Source organism: Pleurodeles waltl, chromosome 2_1, assembly GCF_031143425.1.
Source record: "Pleurodeles waltl isolate 20211129_DDA chromosome 2_1, aPleWal1.hap1.20221129, whole genome shotgun sequence".
NCBI lineage: Eukaryota > Metazoa > Chordata > Amphibia > Caudata > Salamandridae > Pleurodeles > Pleurodeles waltl.
This window is the reverse complement of record NC_090438.1, coordinates 51,564,596-51,582,218: the sequence shown is the minus strand read 5'-3', so window position 1 is coordinate 51,582,218 and position 17,623 is coordinate 51,564,596. Positions and strand designations below refer to the sequence as shown.

General features: G+C 46.4%; 1 protein-coding gene across 6 annotated transcripts in view; it reads right to left on the bottom strand.

Moving 5' to 3' along the window:
- Positions 1–17,623, bottom strand: part of EDA (ectodysplasin A) — a 1,298,941-nt gene that overhangs the window by 91,351 nt on the left and 1,189,967 nt on the right. Inside the window, exon 7 of one of the 6 annotated variants that reach the window (XM_069209933.1) lies at positions 6,046–6,176. The exons of 1 other annotated variant lie outside the window; for it this stretch is intronic. In XM_069209933.1, coding sequence (XP_069066034.1) covers positions 6,046–6,176 — 131 coding nt within the window. Of the gene's footprint in view, positions 1–6,045; positions 6,177–17,623 lie in introns of those variants that run through there. 4 more of the 6 variants (XM_069209941.1, XM_069209949.1, XM_069209958.1 and 1 more) reach the window with 4 other exon arrangements.

The window sequence follows — 17,623 nt, the reverse complement described above, 5'->3', positions numbered from 1 at the left end:
TGGCGCAGACTCTGGGAGTGATTTTTCAGTCAGAGGAGTCCCATTCGAAAACTCCTCTTCCAGTACATTATGAGGGAGGTGATGAGGACAGTCCTGCTGTCCCTTCGCAAGCTGTTCGTGCAACTGGGTAATAGTGGGTTAGGCCAACCCAAAGAGCAGGTGAATGCGGCGGCAAGCAGAGAGAGAGTGCTCTCTTGGGAGCTCACCAATTTAGTTCAGCCCCAAATTCCACCACCCAAATCATATTGTGGAGACATCAAAATTGTCTATGGCAAAACAAACTGGTTTTGTAAGGCAGGCACCTGTGTTTTTGGTCCTGGATTCGGCGGCCATATAGAGAAACACACTAAACCCAAACATTTCTGGAAACTAGACATTCGGGGGAGTCCACAGAGGTGTGACTTGTGTGGATTCCCCAAAGTTTTCTTACCCAGAATACCCTGCAAAGCTGAAATGTTGAGAAAAAACTCTATTTTTCTCGCATTTCTGTCACACAAACTACAGGAATATGCTGGGATCCACAACATTCCTACCACCCAGTGACTCCTCACCTGTCCTGATAAAAACACTACCCCACTTGAGTGCCTACACCTAGTGCCTGTGTCAGGAATGGATCACCCCAGGGTCAACAGCTGCCTCACGTAAGGACCAACATTGACCGTTGTGTGATCTATTCCTGTCGCAGGCACCAGGCCTAACCACACAAGTGAGGTATCATATTTATCGGGAGACTTGGGGGAACGCTGGGTGGAAGGAAATTTGTGGCTCCCCTCAGATTCCAGAACTTTCTGTCACCGAAATGTGTGGAAAATGTGGTATTTTAGCCACATTTTGAGGTTTGCAAAGGATTCTGGGTAACAGAACCTGGTCCGAGCCCCACAAGTCACCTCATCTTGGATTCCCCTGGGTTTCTAGTTTACAAAAATGTGCTGGTTTGCTAGGTTTCCCCAGGTGCCGGCTGAGCTAGAGGCCAAAATCCACAGGTAGGCACTGTTTTCTATGAAAAAATGTGATGTGTCCACGTTCTGTTTTGGGGCATTTCCTGTCGCGGGCGCTAGGCCTACCCACACAAGTGAGGTATCATTTTTATCGGGAGACTTAGGGGAACGCCGGGTGGAAGGAAATTTGTGGCTCCTCTCAGATTCCAGAACTTTCTGTCACCGAAATGTGAGGAAAACTTGTTTTTTTAGACACTTTTTGAGGTTTGCAAAGGATTGTGGGTAACAGAACCTGGTCCGAGCCCCGCGAGTCACCCCTCCTTGTATTGCCCTAGGTCTCTAGTTTTCAGAAATGCACAGGTTTGGTAGGTTTCCCTAGGTGCCGGCTGAGCTAGAGGCCAAAATCTACAGGTAGGCACTTCTCAAAAAACACCTCTGTTTTCTTCCAAAAATTTTGATGTGTCCACGTTGCGCTTTGGGGCGTTTCCTGTCGCGGGCGCTAGGCCTACCCACACAAGTGAGGTATCATTTTTATCAGGAGACTTGGGGGAACGCCGGGTGGAAGGAAATTTGTGGCTCCTCTCAGATTCCAGAACTTTCTGTCACCGAAATCTGAGGAAAACTTGTTTTTTTAGCCACTTTTTGAGGTTTGCAAAGGATTCTGGGTAACAGAACCTGGTCCGAGCCCCGCGAGTCACCCCTCCTTAGATTGCCCTAGGTCTCTAGTTTTCAGAAATGCACAGGTTTGGTAGGTTTCCCTAGGTGCCGGCTGAGCTACAGGCCAAAATCTACAGGTAGGCACTTCTCAAAAAACACCTCTGTTTTGTTCCAAAAATTTTGATGTGTCCACGTTGCGCTTTGGGGCGTTTCCTGTCGCGGGCGCTAGGCCTACCCACACAAGTGAGGTATCATTTTTATCGGGAGACTTGGGGGAACGCCGGGTGGAAGGAAATTTGTGGCTCCTCTCAGATTCCAGAACTTTCTGTCACCGAAATGTGAGGAAAACTTGTTTTTTTAGCCACTTTTTGAGGTTTGCAAAGGATTCTGGGTAACAGAACCTGGTCCGAGCCCCGCGAGTCACCCCTCCTTGGATTGCCCTAGGTCTCTAGTTTTCAGAAATGCACAGGTTTGGTAGGTTTCCCTAGGTGCCGGCTGAGCTAGAGGCCAAAATCTACAGGTAGGCACTTCTCAAAAAACACCTCTGTTTTCTTCCAAAAATTTTGATGTGTCCACGTTGCGCTTTGGGGCGTTTCCTGTCGCGGGCGCTAGGCCTACCCACACAAGTTAGGTATCATTTTTATCGGGAGACTTGGGGGAACGCTGGGTGGAAGGAAATTTGTGGCTCCTCTCAGATTCCAGAACTTTCTGTCACCGAAATGTGAGGAAAACTTGTTTTTTTAGCCACTTTTTGAGGTTTGCAAAGGATTCTGGGTAACAGAACCTGGTCCGAGCCCCGCGAGTCACCCCTCCTTGGATTGCCCTAGGTCTCTAGTTTTCAGAAATGCACAGGTTTGGTAGGTTTCCCTAGGTGCCGGCTGAGCTAGAGGCCAAAATCTACAGGTAGGCACTTCTCAAAAAACACCTCTGTTTTCTTCCAAAAATTTTGATGTGTCCACGTTGCGCTTTGGGGCGTTTCCTGTCGCGGGCGCTAGGCCTACCCACACAAGTGAGGTATCATTTTTATCGGGAGACTTGGGGGAACGCCGGGTGGAAGGAAATTTGTGGCTCCTCTCAGATTCCAGAACTTTCTGTCACCGAAATGTGAGGAAAACTTGTTTTTTTAGCCACTTTTTGAGGTTTGCAAAGGATTCTGGGTAACAGAACCTGGTCCGAGCCCCACGAGTCACCCCTCCTTGGATTGCCCTAGGTCTCTAGTTTTCAGAAATGCACAGGTTTGGTAGGTTTCCCTAGGTGCCGGCTGAGCTAGAGGCCAAAATCTACAGGTAGGCACTTCTCAAAAAACACCTCTGTTTTCTTCCAAAAATTTTGATGTGTCCACGTTGCGCTTTGGGGCGTTTCCTGTCGCGGGCGCTAGGCCTACCCACACAAGTGAGGTATCATTTTTATCGGGAGACTTGGGGGAACGCCGGGTGGAAGGAAATTTGTGGCTCCTCTCAGATTCCAGAACTTTCTGTCACCGAAATGTGAGGAAAACTTGTTTTTTTTAGCCACTTTTTGAGGTTTGCAAAGGATTCTGGGTAACAGAACCTGGTCCGAGCCCCGCAAGTCACCCCTCTTTGGATTCCCCTAGGTCTCTAGTTTTCAGAAATGCACAGGTTTGGTAGGTTTCCCTATGTGCCGGCTGAGCTAGAGGCCAAAATCTACCGGTAGGCACTTTGGAAAAAACAGCTGTGTTTTCTATAAAAAAAATAGGATGTGTCCATGTTGTGTTTTGGGGCATTTCCTGTCGCGGGCACTAGGCCTACCCACACAAGTGAGGTATCATTTTTATCGGGAGACTTGGGGGAACACAGAATAGCAAAACAAGTGTTATTGCCCCTTATCTTTCTCTACATTTTTTCCTTCCAAATATAAGAGAGTGTGTAAAAAAGACGTCTATTTGAGAAATGCCCTGCAATTCACATGCTAGTATGGGCACCTCGGAATTCAGCGATGTGCAAATAACCACTGCTCCTCAAAACCTTATCTTGATCCCATTTTGGAAATGCAAAGGTTTTCTTGATACCTCTTTTTCACTCTTCATATTTCAGCAAATGAATTGCTGTATACCCAGTATAGAATGAAAACCAACTGCAGGGTGCAGCTTATTTATTGGCTCTGGGTACCTAGGGTTCTTGATGAACCTACAAGCCCTTTATATCCCCGCAACCAGAAGAGTCCAGCAGACAAAACGGTATATTGCTTTCAGAAATCTGACATCACAGGAAAAAGTTACAGAGTAAAACATAAAGAAAAATGGCTGTTGTTTTCAGCTCAATTTCAATATTTTTTTATTTCAGCTGTTATTTTCTGTAGGAAAACCTTGTAGGATCTACACAAATGACCCCTTGCTGAATTCAGAATTTTGTCTAGTTTTCAGAAATGTTTAGCATTCCGGGATCCAGCATTGGTTTCACACCCATTCCTGTCACTAACTGGAAGGAGGCTGAAAGCACCAAATATAGTAGAAATGGGGTATGTCCCAGTAAAATGCCAAATTTGTGTTGAAAAATTCGGTTTTCTGATTCAAGTCTGCCCGTTCCTGAAAGGTGGGAAGATAGTGATTTCAGCACCAGAAACCCTTGGTTGATGGCATTTTCAGGGAAAAAACCACAAGCCTTCTTCGGCAGCCCTTTTTTCCCATTTTTTTGGAAAAAACAAAATTTTCACTGTATTTTGGCTATTTTCTTGGTCTCCTCCAGGGTAAACCACAAACTCTGGGTACCATTAGAATCCCTAGGATATTGGAAAAAAAGGACGCAAATTTGGCGTGGTTAGCTTATGTGGACAAAAAGTTATGAAGCCCTAAGCGCGAACTACCCCAAATAGCCAAAAAAGGGCTCAGCACTGGGGGGGAAAAGGCCCAGCAGCTAAGGGGTTAAACCTCTTATAAATAATTCTCTCAATCAAAGGCCGTTACCGTCCTGTTAGTATTAACTTACCAGGACGGGGTAAGGCTACCAATAAAAAAGCATGCCACAGATAAGTGGATAAGTGACTTATTCTTATCCAGAAACAACTGTTTCTGTTGCTATTCAGCTACATGGTTAATACTGGTAATTGTTGCATTGTTTGTCGTTTAAAATTGCACGTATCAAAACCTGCACCCACAGCCACACCTTTCCCAGTTTATACCTGCACTTGTGCCTGATCGCACCTTCACCAGTCTATTTCACATGTACTTCTCCCAGGCAGCACATCTTTCAACAGCACTTCTCTTCGCCAAGACCACTCACTTTTTGCACATCTTCCCAACAGCACTCCCTGCCTCGAACTCTCTCTTTTCACACCACTTGGAGCCTGCACTCAGCCCACACCTTTCCCAGCAACACCTCTTCCTGCGCCTACCTCTTCCAGGTCACATCTCTTTGAGCCCATTCCTTTATCGCCCCATATGATTTTACATATATTATGAGGGCTTAGCCTTGGCAACGCAATAGGTATGACTTATGACAATGGCAGCCAAAACTACTGAATATGTCAACGCTCGTTTTAAGGATGTATTGAAAACAAAAACCAAGAACGAAGACTGCAACAATTGTCTTCTGGTTAATATGCACATTTGAAATGCCCTTTTAGGAATAAGAGAATATCGAATAGAAGCCCCTGGTTTCTCTGAAGATGCTTGTTGAAAATAAGGAAGGCATTGTAATAAGAATTATGACTTGTATAATTAAGTATATCTTTACATCATCCTCACATCATTATACATTCATTGATACCCTTTATGTTTCTGACCCACAGATTTGTCTAGCTACTCTTCTACAATTTTGTTCCTATTTAAAAAGATAACTCCCACTTACATTGGAAATGTCGATATAAATTAATTTTACTTGCCCTTAGGTTTGTTTCTATTAGTACCTCTGCCTGTTTTGTTACAGCTGTTTAAGTCCACATGTAAAACTGTTGGCTTTTGTTTCACGGAATCCCTGACTTTAGTTTATAAGCTTTTTCTGTGAATGTAGCACACTCCTGAATTTCTAAAGAAAAAGACACTGTGGATAAGCACCCAAGCCCAATGCATTATTATTATTCTGAATGTTTCACTACTGTGATATAACTCTTTGAAAGTGGTAAACTTATTCTGAAGTCAATCAAACATTATACCTCCTTCTCTTTAGAAGGAAGACGTCTATGAGGGGGTATATGGGTGCAATGGGGATGCTAAGGTAAAATTTAAATGATCCGACTGTTAAACTTACTTTTTAAACCAAAAAAGTTATTGGTTATTGGGTTATTGGTAAGAAGCTTGCAGACCCATTTTCTTGTATTAGGGAAAACATAAAAAACACATTTCATCCCACAAAATATAAATAGCTCAAGCAATCATCATACTATGCAAGGCTGAACATATCTGCCAGCGACGACTGTAAGAATCCAAAGTCGACTGGGAATGGTTTTACCTTTAAGATAGGGAAAGAGGAGTTAGGCCCAAGACCGTACTCACTTCTACCTGACTATAGATGAGGTAGGTGCCATCCATCAGCACCTCCAGCTCCCCTCTTCGGGGGTGCAGCCTGAACACCTTAGAATTCATGGCGAAGCTCACCCAGTCGTTTAGGACTCCACCTGAAAGATCTCAGTGTGAGAAAATGGTAGTCACTCAGGACATGTCATAACAAGCAGCAAAGCAATAGCAAAAGTCACAGAAGCAAAAGAGAGAAAGCATTTTTGTATTTAAAGTACAATTCTCAATGGCTGTTGCATGATACCAGGACGCAACTCTGCTCCTAGGTGTAGGTGCATGAAGTTAAATTATTATCTAGCATAGTAGGTGGTGTTCCTTGTGCTTTTGCCTTTATTTTCTTCTTTCCAATCGTGGTGCTGTACACTTCTCAATCTCAATGTTCCATTCAGTTTGGGGAATTACCTCCTAAAGATGCACGATTACATTCACTTTTCTAGCACAACCCTGCCTAAAGTGAGAAGGGAACAAAGGAATATATACATGCACGAAATAATCATGAGTTTTATTAGCATGAAGCAGTCAGTGATTACACAGAAACAGTGCTTAGTCACATTTAACACACAGAGAGCTCCCACATAACATTGGACATTCTGTCACAAATTTCAATTCCTATGCTGTGTAACAATGAATGTTTTGTTAAACGTCATTTCAGAGACTACAACCAGATATGCCAACATTTCGAAGGAGGAATATATTGAATCAGGGGAATTTATTTACCTATTGACTAATATTGAAACAGAGGCCATTTTAGGCAGGAGAAAACTAAAATAAAACAGTTTTTGAGTTCATGAATCGTGAGTCTCCCGCCTGAATTGGGTCTGTTTGCATGTATGTACAACAAATTTCTCTTGGAGCAGTCTCATCTTTAGATTTTGATTTTCTCAGAACAGGTAAGCATTTTTAGTTGGTACACTGTGGCCCTCATTCCAACCCTGGCGGTCTTTGACCGCCAGGGTGGATGTCGTCGGAAGCACCGCCAACAGGCTGGCGGTGCTTCATTTGGCATTCCGACCGCGGCTGTAAAGCCGCGGTCGCCCAGCCGGGTCCGGCGGTTTCCCGACGGATTTCCCCCGGCTGGGAGAATCCTCCATAGCGGCGCTGCAAGCAGCGCCGCCATGGGGATTCCGACCCTCTTCCCGCCAGCCTGTTTCTGGCGGTTTTGACCGCCAGGAACAGGATGGCGGGAACGGGTGTCGTGGGGCCCCCTAACAGGGCCCCAGCATGATTTTCACTGTCTGCATAGCAGACAGTGAAAATCGTGACGGGTGCAACTGCACCCGTCGCACCCCTGCAACACCGCCGGCTCCATTCGGAGCCGGCTTCTATGTTGCAGGGCCTTTCCCGCTGGGCCGGCGGGCGTTCCTTTGGCGGGCGCCCGCCGGCCCAGCGTGAAAGCCAGAATGGCCTCCGCGGTCTTTTGACCGCGGAGCGGCCAAATGGCGGTGACCGCATGGCGGGCGGCGGTAGAATGACCGCCTGTATCCTCAAACTTGCCCTTAAAAGAGAGAAAATTATTTCAGGAATTTTGTGAATAGTTGAGACCATCCATACTTTTCTAACCTAGCCACTGACTGTCATTAAATACATTTCCCCTGATGACCCAGAAAATTGAGTACATTACAACCGCACAACCGGCATTACATATCATTCCCACCACATCAAGTAGGAGGATCTTTATCTGCCTAATAAACAAGTTACTTACCTTCGGTAACAAATTATCTGGTAGAGACTATCTAGCTGCAGATTCTTTACCTTAGAATTCCATGGCGTCAGCTTCGAATCCAGAATTTTTCTGCTGAGCAGTACACTGCGCGCGCCATCGGTGGCATCGTACAGATCTGCATGCGTTGTCCGGCTCCGCATGGCCTCGTCAGCATCGTTGGCACCGTCTGTGACATCATGGTCTTGTATATAGGCACCACCCCGGTGCGCATACGTCCTACGCCATAAGTGCAGAGTCATGGAAGAACCAACTCTCTCTGTCTGTGAGAAATGACATACCCTGAAAAAAGGGTAAAAATATGAAAATATATGATATATCAGCAGAGTGGGGAGGCATGGGTGGGTGTAAAGAATCTGCAGCTAGACAGTGTCTCTACCAGATAATTCGTTACCGAAGGTAAGTAACTTGTTCATCTGGTAAAGACTTCTAGCTGCAGATTCCTTACCTTAGAATAGATACCCAAGCCATAACCTCCTGGCGGTGGGCTGCGGACATATACTTTATACATGAAAGCCCTGTAGGACAGAGCAAGCCAAATGCCCATATCTCCCACCTGGCTATCCAGGCAGTAGTGCCTTGCGAACGTGTGCAAAGAAGCCCAAGTTGCCGCCTGGCAGATGTCTAGGCTCGGCATGCCTCGAGCTAACGCCATGGTAGCAGCTTTCCCCCTTGTAGAGTGGGCTTTCAAGCCCTCAGGAGGCTGCTTCTTAGCCAATGCGTAGTAGATTTTAATGCAGAGAACGACCCAGTGCGAAATGGTTCATTTCTTAACTGCACGACCCTTCTTTGCACCAACATACCCCACAAAGAGTTGGTCATCGGGAACTCTTTTGTGCGGTCAAGGTAGAACGACAACCCTCTTTTTGGGTCCAGACGGTGGAGACGCTCCTCTTCTTTAGAGGGATGCGGTGGAGCAAAGAAGGTGGGCAGGGTGATGTCCTGACCCTTAAGAGTCCCTATGGAGGAACCCTGTTGGGCGAGTGTCAGAATGAAAAAAAGGATATTAGAAAGAGAAGAAGAAAGAGGATCAATAGACCTCTCTGTACCATATAATACAAAACGCTTCCAACGGCAGGCGTAAACCGTCTTGGTAGAGGGACGCCTGGCTGCCAGAATGACATCACAGACTTCGGGAGGGAGGTCATAAACCATCAACTGCTGCCACTTAATCTCCACTCATGAAGCCGCAGAATTGACAGGTTCAGGTGGAGAACCTTCCCCTGCTGCTGCGACAGAAGATCCTCATGAAGAGGCAACTTGATTGGAGGATTGATGCTCATTTTGAGAAGCTCTGAATACCAGACTCTTCGCGCCCAATCCGTAGCCACTAGGATTACTTAGGCCCTGTCGTTCTTGATTTTCTTGAGAACTCTGGGCAGAAGTGGTAGGGCGGAAAGGCGTACAGGAGGCCTGAACTCCACTTGTGATGAAAAGCGTCGCCTAGCGATAGCCGCCTTGGAAACTCCAACGCGCAATACCTCTGACATTGCGCATTATCTTCAGAGGCGAACAGATCTAACCAAGGCTTTCCCCACTGCTGAAAGAGTCCTTGCGCCACCTCCGAATGGAGACACCATTTGTGATCCACTAAGCATTGCCGGCTGAGTTTGTCCAATCTAACATTCAGAAAACCTGCCAGGTGTTTAATCACTAGGGTTATGCCCTGGTGGTCCAGCCATGTCCAGAGACGTAGAACCTCTTGACAAAGGATACACGACCCTACACCACCCTGCTTGTTGCAGTACCACATTTCAGTGGTGTTGTCAGTGAACACCTACACTATCTTCCGTTTCACAAGAGGAAGAAATGCCTTTAATGCTAGCCGGATCGCCCGAAGCTCCAGCAAGTTGATATGAAGCCCGGATTCTGCCGGAGACCATAGACCTCTGATCTCCGCCTCTCCCAGATGGCCACCCCATCCCAGGAGTGACGCATCAGTCACTATCATGAGAACTGGTTGGGGAAAGGAGAGGAGTCTGCCTTTGACCCAATCGCAGTTCACTAACCACCACTGCAGGTCTTTTGCAGAGATCTGAACCATGTCGGTAAGGTTTCCCTGATGCTGTGCCCATTAGAACTTCAGGTCCCATTGCAGAGCTCTCATATGCCATATGGCATGTTTGACTAATAGGATGCAGGAAGCCATGAGTCCCAACAGCCTCAGAGTCTCTCTCACCCAAATCCAGGATAGAGGCCGAAACATCGGAATCATAACCTGAATATCCTGGACTCGCTTTTCGGGAGGATGGCCCGAAACTGCCCTGTGTCCAGAACAGCTCCGATGAAAGGGAGCTTCTGAGAGGGAGTCAGGTCTGACTTTGGCACATTTATAGTGAACCCCAGTGAATGCAGGAGGTCCGCTGTAGTATGAAGGTGGGTGATGAGAGCCTGGGGAGTCGGAGCCTTCAACAGCCAGGTAGGGGAAGACTGAAATCCCTTACCTGCGCAGATGAGCTGCCATCACCGCCATCACATTGGTGAACACCCAAGGGGCACTGGTGAGACCGAAGGGAGCACTGTAAACTGAAAGTGCTCGTGGCCCACCTTGAACCACAAGTAACCCCTGTGGGCAGGCAGGATGGGGATGTGAAAATACACATCCTGCAAGTCCAAAGTTACCATCCAGTCTCCTTAGTGTAGGGCAGGCAAGACCTGAGCAACAGCGAGCATCTTGAATTTCTCATTTTTGAGGAAGAGATTGACGTCCCTTAAATCCAAGATAGGGCGAAGACCCTTGTTCTTTTTCAGAATCAGAAAGAAGCAGGAATAACAACCACTGCCTACTTCAGACATCGGGACCATTTCTATGGCTCCCTTGGCCAAGAGAGCCGTAACTTCCTCACGGAGTAAGATCAAATAATCCTCCATCAGCCTTTTTTTTTTTTACCAGAGGGATAGAGGGAGGGAAAGTCTGGAAGGGGAGGAAATAGCCCTTCTGTATGATCTGCAAGACCCATTTGTCCGATGTTATGGACTGCCAGTGAGGGAGATAAAATTGAATCCTCCCTCCAACTGGATGGACATGGTTTTGCAGAACCATACAACGAGGGCTTGGGCATTGCGGAAGAGGGAGGACTGGGTGGTGGCCGACCTCTAGCTAGACCCTCTGGGCCTGAAGGTACCACGACCTCATCCTTGCACGGGATACTGTGAAGCCAGAGGACGGTGGCTAACCTGTGGTTGGCGTGGTACCACACCCCTCCCAAAGCCTCAAAAGGGGCGGTAGACAGACTGCTGATGAGCTGGCGCTGAGACACCCAAGGATCTGGCCGTAGCTCGAGAATCCTTAAACCTCTCAAGCGCATCAGAGGGCCACTGTTGAAGAAATCGCCCTGCCCATCGAGTCGGTTCTGCCCAAGCCACACCTAGTAAACTTGGCTGCATCTCTCCCATCCTTGACAGCTTGGGTGAGAGTGTCCCGTATGCCCTCCGATACCTGGGGCAGCACTTGTGCTACCATATTCCATAAAGTATGGGGAAAACGTCCCAACAGATAAGAGGTGTTTACCGACCTCAATGCCAGGCTGGAGGAAGAAAACTTCTTTCCGAGTTGGTCCAGCCTCTTGGATTCCCTATCCAGGGGAGCGGAAGGGAAGGCACCAAAGGAAGTGGAGGCTTGGTCCACCAAGCTCTCTGGGGTGGGGTGTTGGGTTAGGAAACTAGGCGGCCGATTGCCCTATTCACAGGAGCCCCTGTGATGGGTTTGGACCACGTTCCCAGAAGGACATCTGTGAGGGCTTCATTGAAGGGTAACATTGGCTCCGATGTAGCAACCCCTGGCTGAAGCACCTCCGTCAGGAGATTAGTCCTGACTGGCACCATAGGCAAGTCTAGATCCAAGACCTCAGCTGCCCTACTCACCATCATGGCATAAGATGCCCCCTCCTCCACAGCCACTGCGGGAGGAGAAAGCATGCCAGTATCTGGAGAAGTATCCAGTCCACTGGCTTCCCCTAGATCCTCATATCAGTCCTCATGCTCCAATCCATACTCCAAAGGGTCCTCAGACCCCTCCCACTCATCACCTGTGCCTGGCTGTTCCAAATAAGCCTCAGGCACTGATCTGGGCCTAATCGGTGCCGTTGAAGTAGGAATCGGTGTCACACAACGTTGTTCCAGATCATCCGGAATGTGGAAGGGGCTACCACCACCAGTGGGCACCGGTGGTGGAGGGAGCGTCGACGTCAGGCCCGGCGCCGGAGGTCGACTGTGTGAACCCGGCGCCAGTCTGGATCCACTATCGGATCCTGGGGTCTCCAACAGCGCTGAGGCCAAAGCCGCTGAATCCGATGGGGCCCCTGCTGACCCTGCGGGGCCCAGAGACCCACCCGAGGGTGCAGCCCGCTCAAAAACAAGGCACATAGCCTCGTAAAATTCCTTCTTTTGAGCGGGGGTCACTATGGTTTCTGGAAATGGGGGAAGACGCGGAGTTGACCCTGGCGATGGCTCTGCGGAGCCGTGCTTGCAAAGTCAATGTTCTCTGGGTGCCTCGTCGGCCGACGGGCATGCCAAAGTCGAAGTCCGCTTGTGCTTACCTGAATGCCCCAATGACCTCAAATGCAAGGAAGATGACTCGTGTCTCCTGGAGCGGTGCTGTGACCTCCTCCTAGAGTGGGACCGTGATCTCCTCAGTGTCGCGACGGCCGCAGATGGCTGTCAGGCCGCTAGAAGTTTGAGAAATCTCTCTCTCAAGGCCTTCGGAGCCATGGCCCGACAGTCGGAGCACGACTTCGCAACGTGGTCCTTCTCAAGGCACCAGAGACAAACTTGGTGCGGATCAGTGACTGACATGGCGCCAGGGTGGTGCCTATACAGAAGACCGTGACGTCACAGACGGCTCCAACGACGGTGACAATGCCACGCGGAGCAGGACAACGCACGCGGATTTGAACGATGCCACCTGACGGTGCACACAGGGTACTGCTCAGAAGAAAAATTCCGGATTCAAAGCTGACTCCAGGGAATTCTAAGGTAAGGAATCTTCAGCTAGACGCCTCTATCAGATGCAGTCACTGATGTACCACCAGATCAAATATCAACTGCCACATATCAACCCTATCAAGTGGGTCTAGTGAACCTACTCACCTCATCGCATGTCCTTATAGCCTCATTTTCCTTAGCAACCAATGTGAGATCAGATAACGAATGGCACCCTATTAACTGTCATCCATTCTCCAGCATGGGATCCTACTTAGAACTATACATTGCTGAATATTTCCTGGTATGCATTCTAATTTTGGGGGTTTTTTTGTTGCCATTTTTTAAAAATGAATGTTGGTGATAAGTCTTAGTTACTTAATAGCCTCCACATGTCATCAGGTCAATAAACGGCCGACAACTCCCACATGTAATATTATTGCTTACAATATTTTTTCAGTTTGATGGAATTTTTGCGTTATTTTTCTTTAAGAAAACTTAATTTACCAATATCTCGGATTTAGGCATACGTATTTTCAAACTCATACTGCTGCATCACAGTGTGCATACTGTCACCTTTGAGATACTGAGATAAAGCTGTGAAAAATGCTGAAAGGAGGAGCACCAATGATTATGGAAAACTCTTTGATGCTTCTGTGGTAGCCTGTATGTCCTTTATTGGGACATGTAGCTTGAAAAACAATAGAACACGGGCATCTCTCTCTGCCAAAGCAAAGTAGGCCTTTCCACTGGTGAAAATTTCAATCTCCCTGATTACTTCTTTTGAGATTAAAACCACATCTTATGCCGACGACACATAGCTTATTTTGGTCTTGGAAAAAGCCTCTATTGGCTATGGATCCAATTTTCAATGTTGTCTAACCGAAGTTATTCACTGGATGCAGCATAATCATTTAAAAAGTAATACTGAGAATACAGAGATCATGTTACTCAGGAAGGAAAATCTTTTTGATCCTCAGTTATGGTGGCCAAGGTCTGCCCCCCCCTCTACCAGCGATGGTAAAAATAGTGAAAAACTTAGGAATATATTTTGATGCCGCTATGTTTTTGTCCACAAGCTCTTGATGTATCTGGAATGTGTATTAATTTAATGACATTTTTTAAAAAAAATTTGATTTTCTTCCTCTGGAAGCAAGAAAAACATTGGCAGTGGCGATGATAACATCTAGGCTGGACTATTGCAACAGCTTATAGGCTGGAGCCACCAAACAAATGATTCAGAGATTGCAGGTGGTGCAAAATGCCGCTGCCAGGATGGTGCTGAAATTACCCCGTCGCTCCTCAGCATCAACTGCTTTGAAAGCCCTCCACTGGATGCCTGTTCATAAGAGGGTTCTTTTTAAGATCCTGTTGCTCACTTTCAGAGCATACAGAGCTTGATATCTAAGTATCGTATTGAGCATTTTACTCATCATAACCCCATTGGACTCCAAGATCCGCATCAGCGAACCTCCTCAAGCCTCCCAGGTTTAGACTTAAAACTAGAGGTGGGAAATCCTTTGCAGTCCTAGGTTCACCAACCTGGAATTGTCTCCCCTTTGTTGTTGAGACTTATTGAGTCAGAAGAATGCTACAGAAAACAGCTTAAAACATGGGTTTGTAATGCCACTGAAGCTTTGTGTCAATCACCGATACATTAATGCTGGTTATTCCCTTTACAATTGCCTAGACATTCCGTTCAGCGACAGGATGCTCCATGGGGAGTGTAAGTGTGCTTTATAAATGTCTATTCTATTCTATTCAATTGCTTCCATAGGCAACACAACCGAATCTAAGCAGATTTACTCACCTGTAATACTGCACTTAAATGATAAACAGTTTTAGCCCTTTAGTTCTATTGTCCCCTTTAACCTGTTGATATCCATTCTTCGTCTCCGAGGAGCCAATCTGAATCTTTCAAATTGGCTCTGCTCTCAAAAGTCTCTCCCAGTCATGTGTTCTGACAAAGCTCTTATTTTTCAGAGAGATATTGTTACATAAATATTCACATAATTCCCATCACAACAAAATAGAATTCTACCTCTTTGCTATGTAACCTACTGTGTTTGAAAACTGGTTGGCAGAAGGGATAACTCATTCAAAGCACAATCCTTCTCTTCTCCAGATGTTGGAAAGAGGCCTACAGGACTTGGCTCGGAGACACTGCCACATTATACCTGGCATTTGAGAAATGGATTGAGTCAACACTAGAGGGGCTCATTCCAAAAAAACTCCTTAAGTCTCCTTGATCTAGAGCCAGTGTTAAATGGAACTCACCAGAGATCAGAGAGTTAAAGTAGGAACACAGGAGGTTGGAAAGAAAATGGATACTTCAATATGAGGAGGACAAGAAGATGAGCTATAAAAAAAAACACAGAAAAATATCAGCATGCAATCCAAAGAGCTAGATCAGAAGAATTACTGATAAGATTAACCAGTATTCACAATCCTCCAAAAAGATCTGTGCGATTGTGAACTCATTTTTAAAACTGAAAGAAACCGGAGCGGGCCCTCTTCCCTCTAAGGAACACAGTGAGCAGCAGGCCAACTTCCTACTTAGAAAATTCAGTCTCATCTACAACTTCCTGGAAGGGAAACGAGATTTACTAGCTAGTGTCAAAGAGGGCACACCAGCAAAAAGGGCCCCATTGGCCTTATTGACCTTCCCACAATTGAGCAGCAATACCATCATGTCTGCAGCGAAGACAGTAAAATCAGGCTGCCCCCGGAATCCGGCTCCTATAGATATTCTGTTGAAAGGAGGAGATGCCATTGTATCTGTCCTGAAGTCCATATCTAATTTATCATTGTAAAAGTGTTGAGTCTCAGACTCATGGAAGCATGCGATTATCTGCCTACTATTGAAAAAGTGTCATTAGTTCCTGAGAAGGTGGAGAACTATGGACATATTTCACTGCTCCCAGGGGTCAGTAAGAAATAAATGGCATATTGTTATTTGATGGACTTCTTGGAAACTAACAATCTGTTTGCACCAGGCACTATGAGGTTTCAGACCCGGGTGCAGTACTGAGACGGCCCTTCTACTAATTATGGAGGACCTTAGGAAGACACTAGATCTGGGTGGGTCTGCCACGCTCATTCTTCCTGATTTGAGCGCAGCCCCTGAAACTGTCTTCCATTCAATTCTCCCTCAAAGGCTGAAAGAGGCCGGTATCACAGGAAGGGCGTTAAAATGGCTGGCCTCGTTCCTTGACAATAGATGTTCTCAAGTCAGGGATGGGCCTTGTCTGTCAGAGGTCCATCAGATACGATGTGGAGTGCCACAGGGCTCATCTTTGACCCCCACCCTCTTCCACCCTTCAGCAGACATCATCTGTTCATCAAGCCTTACAATGGTGTCTTACGCGGACAATATCCAGATCATCGTTTCTATGTCACCCAATATTAATTTAACATCTGAGAAACATTCCAGCTGTCTGGAGCGGGTGAACAAGTGCATGGCAGCCAGTTGTCTGAAATTTAACAGCGATAAAACAGAGGTCATGGTAATCAGAAACAACCCATCGCTCTGGGATCATCTCAACTGGCCCACGTGCCTAGGTGGTCGTCCTTCCCCTAAACCAGAAGTGAAGAGCTTGGCAGTATTATTGGATAAAGTACTGATCATAGCTTTCCAGGCAAAAAAAGTGGCAGGCACAAGCTTTGGCATCTCGAGAGCCCCCAGGAAGATGATCAAATGGTTTCTGTGGTAAATCGGATAACGGTGATACAAGGTCTTGTACTTTCCAGCCTGAACTATGGCAACTGTCTGTACCTAGATAGCCCTTCCTATGTCATCATGAAGCTGCAGGTTATTCAAAATGCTGCAGCTCAAGTTTTGCTGGACCTAGCAAAAACACAATCTACACACTCAGCTCTAACAAGCCTTCACTCGTTGCCCGTTAGCAAAATAATTGAATTCAAAGCCTTATGCACTGCGCATAAGCTAATACACGCTCATGGCCCACACATCCTCAGCCACCTCATTACCCCATTACACCAATGTGAGACTGTTAAGATTCAATAATCTCTCCTTCCTGACTATTCCCAGAATTAAGAGAGTAAGAAGTGGAGGTCGTAGTTTGCCTATCTAGTGTCCACGTTCTGGACCTTACTTCCCTACTCATCTCAGAACCAATGGTAAAGTGTTACGTTTCAGAAAGCATCTGAAGACCCAATTATTTGCTTAATAAGCTCATCTACACACTCACGATTCCTGTTAGCACTGGGAAGCCTGTCCCTGGGTAGCTATGTGCTCTACAAGAAAAGAGAAAGAAATAGCAATCCACAAAAATACAAGGGTTTGTTCTCCAAGTATACTTAAATCGACTACCTCTCACGCAGTACCAGGTACAAAACCCAAGAGAGGTCTGACTGCCCAAGGATAAGAGTAAACATGACTAGCAGGGAATCCTCAGCTCTCCTTTCCAAGCGTTAAAAGCACAATGTTACCCAGCCCATGATATACTAGTAAAGGCTGTGGTAGGGCATTTAATAGACCTTGCACACCTAGGGAGATAGCAGTCACTAATATGACAAAGTGCCTTCTCTTAGCATCAGTATTAATTGTGGGGATGTTTTTTTTATTTTTTATATTTTCTTAATTAACCAGTAATAACTGAACACTTTCACAATCCAATCATAGTATATAAGCATGCAATAGTATCCGTGCATTATCCCTGTCAACATGCCATCAACCTGTGTAACAGTTTTGTCCTGGATGTATAGTCCATAGCATGAGTTGGAATCTGTCTGTTGGTTCCTTGTGTACAGGATCACTTAACCACTAGTTTCAAGAGTTGAGGCCTTCTCCACACCCACTATTACTAGGCATAACCATTCTCATGCATGTGTTCTCGGGTCCTGGCCTCATCCATTCCTTCTTCCAAGTCCTTCTACCCTCTAGGACACCAAAGG